Source organism: Coffea arabica, chromosome 5c (assembly GCF_036785885.1).
Source record: "Coffea arabica cultivar ET-39 chromosome 5c, Coffea Arabica ET-39 HiFi, whole genome shotgun sequence".
Lineage (NCBI taxonomy): Eukaryota > Viridiplantae > Streptophyta > Magnoliopsida > Gentianales > Rubiaceae > Coffea > Coffea arabica.
This window is the reverse complement of record NC_092319.1, coordinates 30,144,223-30,146,954: the sequence shown is the minus strand read 5'-3', so window position 1 is coordinate 30,146,954 and position 2,732 is coordinate 30,144,223. Positions and strand designations below refer to the sequence as shown.

The window sequence follows — 2,732 nt, the reverse complement described above, 5'->3', positions numbered from 1 at the left end:
ACCCGAGCCTACTTTCACTTGGTCAACGAGATGAATACCCGAACCTGCCTTCACTTGGTCAGTGGGATGAAAACCCGAGCCTGCCTTCATTTGGTCAGATTTGTGCAAAATACTTTTCGTAGAATTTCAAAAAGAGACAAACGATTTCTTTAAAAATTGCCCCAGTATAATACTATTGGACTGTTGGACCTGCAATAAAAGAATTAATAATAGATAATGCCGCCACCATCCGATCAACCCCTTCTTCAAGAAATGTGTAAATATGAATATTTGGACTTCTTATTTGACGCAGCGAGTACTTCAACCTTACCCTGCGGAAAAATATCAAGTTTTCATAATTTCTCATACTTAAACCAACATGTCATTTAGTATCCATTTATTTTCGATAAATCATAGGGATTGCCATTTGATAAAACGAAAAAGACAAATGTCACCGTGAAACATATGAAAAAATATTCTAATTGCACATAATGATGAAAATTCTAATAATATAAACACAACCATCTACTTTTATTGAATGAAAAATCATTTCAAATAAATAAACTTATATACTCAAATTCAAAAGTTTGTGTTTGACAAATCGAGCACTTTGGTTCTCGAACAAAATGCTACGTTTGACCCTTTGAATATCATTCCTCCGGAGTTCAAAGCTTGACAACAGAACCACAATGTAAAGAGAAATTCCAATGAACTGAGTTACCAGTTTCTCAAATTCCAAAACTCACTCCTCCTTATAAACCCTACCTCAGCGCCCTTTCGGGTTTTCACTAAGGTTGCCCTCGCCCTTTTTATTTTATTTCTTCATTTTTCTTCTTTCTTTTGTCTTCTCTCTTTTTTTTCTTCTCTCTCTTTTTTTTCTCTTTCTTCTTTTCTCTTTTTCTCTTTTTTTTAAAAGGTGCCCTTTCGATTTTTCACCTGATAAACAAATCTTGCCGACAACCTTTATCAATTCAAAAATGCATTTTAAGAAATAATAGCATCAGCATAACAATCCTTCCCTTGCAAAATAGGTGAATGTGTTTTTGATATCATGTGCCATTTGATTAGCAATTTTCCTAAAAAGCCAATATAAAGAACAGAAGTCAGGACTTTTGGTTTTTGTAATGGAGTTTGGTGAGATGTTAGGAATAGGTTAAGGCTTGAAGGCGGATCTTATAAATGTTTAGATTTCCTGATATCGCATCTTCAAATTAACCCTACTAATAATTGCCCCAGTTTATTTTCAATCAAGGTTTTTTCTTAAATTTTTTCTTCATTTTGTTCCTCTATCACTTTTACCTTTTGAAACGCTCTTTTTTTCTTTTTTTTTTCAACTCAAAACTTGCCCTAGTGTAGGATTTGCGATCCTCAGGGGCTGCCAAACGAAGTGATTTATTCTGAATGCTCAAAAAGGGATAATTAGGGATAGAATGTCTGATTGAAAAGGAAGAAAGTCTGACTTTTCATTCCATTCTTTACATTAACCCTAAAAGGAAAATTCCATTTATCATATGAAAAATTTCTTACACATATCTGAATTGATCGGTTGAGGGAACACTTGCCCATCCATTTCTGTGAGAACAAGTGCTCCATCGGGCAAAACTTTCTGGACAATAAAAGGGCCTTGCCAATTTGGTGCAAACTTACCCTTAGCCTCCTCTTGCACTGGTAAAATGTGTTTCAACACTTTATCTCCTTTTGTGAATATTCGTGGTCTGACCTTTTTATTGTAAGCACGGGCTACCTGCTTTTGATAACATTGACCATGACAAATGGCATTTAACCTCTTCTCATCGATTAAAGACAACTGCTCATGACGTTGTTTAATCCAATCAGCCTCATCCAGTTTAGCCTCCATTAAAATGTGCAATGAAGGGATTTCAACCTCAGCTGGCAACACTGCTTCCATTCCATACATGAGATTGTAAGGAGTTGCCCCGGTAGAGGTCCGAATAGCAGTTCTATATGCTATTAATGCATAAGGGAGCTTCTCGTGCCAATCACAGTGTCTTTCAATTATTTTTCGAATTATCTTCTTCAAGTTCTTATTCGTGGCCTCCACAGCTCCATTCATCTGTGGTCTATAAATAGAGGAGTTCTTATGCTTGATTTTGAACTATTCACACAATCCGTCCACCATATCATTGTCGAGATTCTTGGCATTGTCGGTGATTAACGTCTCTAGCACTCCAAAACGACAAATGATATGCTTCCTTAGAAAGTCTGTCACCACCTTCTTAGTCATGTGCTTGTAAGATTCAGCTTCGACCCACTTGGTAAAGTATTCAATTGCCACCAGATTTAACCGATGCCCATTTGAAGTGGGAGGGTCAATGGCTCCAATTACATCCACACCCTACATTGAACATGGCCAGGGAGCAGTCATACTGTGTAATTCTGTAGGGGGAGTACGCATAACATCTCCATGCAATTGACATTTGATGCATTTCCTAACAAAAACTATACAATCATGCTTCATAGTAAGCCAAAAATAGCCTGTCCTCATGATCTTGTTTGCTAATAAATGGCCATTCATAAGTGATCCACACACACTACTATGTACTTCTTTCATCAGGTATTCTGCTTCATCTTCATCAACACACCTTAGAAGGCCCAAGTCTGACGTCCTTTTGTATACCACCTCCCTATTTAAGAAAAATGTGGAAGATAATCTGCGCAAGAAGTTTTTAGCAGTTGTATTGGCCCCAGGAGGATAGGACCCTATTTTGAGAAATTCCTTAATATCACTGTAC

General features: G+C 36.9%; 1 protein-coding gene across 1 annotated transcript; it reads right to left on the bottom strand.

Annotated features, from left to right (window-relative positions):
* Positions 1-1,486: 1,486 nt before the first annotated feature.
* LOC113689197 (uncharacterized) lies at positions 1,487-2,053 on the bottom strand. The gene has a single exon (XM_027207005.2). The coding sequence runs from the start codon at positions 2,051-2,053 to the stop codon at positions 1,487-1,489; it is 567 nt and encodes a 188-aa protein (XP_027062806.2).
* Positions 2,054-2,732: the final 679 nt, after the last annotated feature.

Coding starts and splice junctions, on each gene's coding strand:
- LOC113689197 (XM_027207005.2), bottom strand. CDS start 2,053: ATGAATGGAGCTGTGGAGGCCACGAATAAGAACTTGAAGAAGATAATT.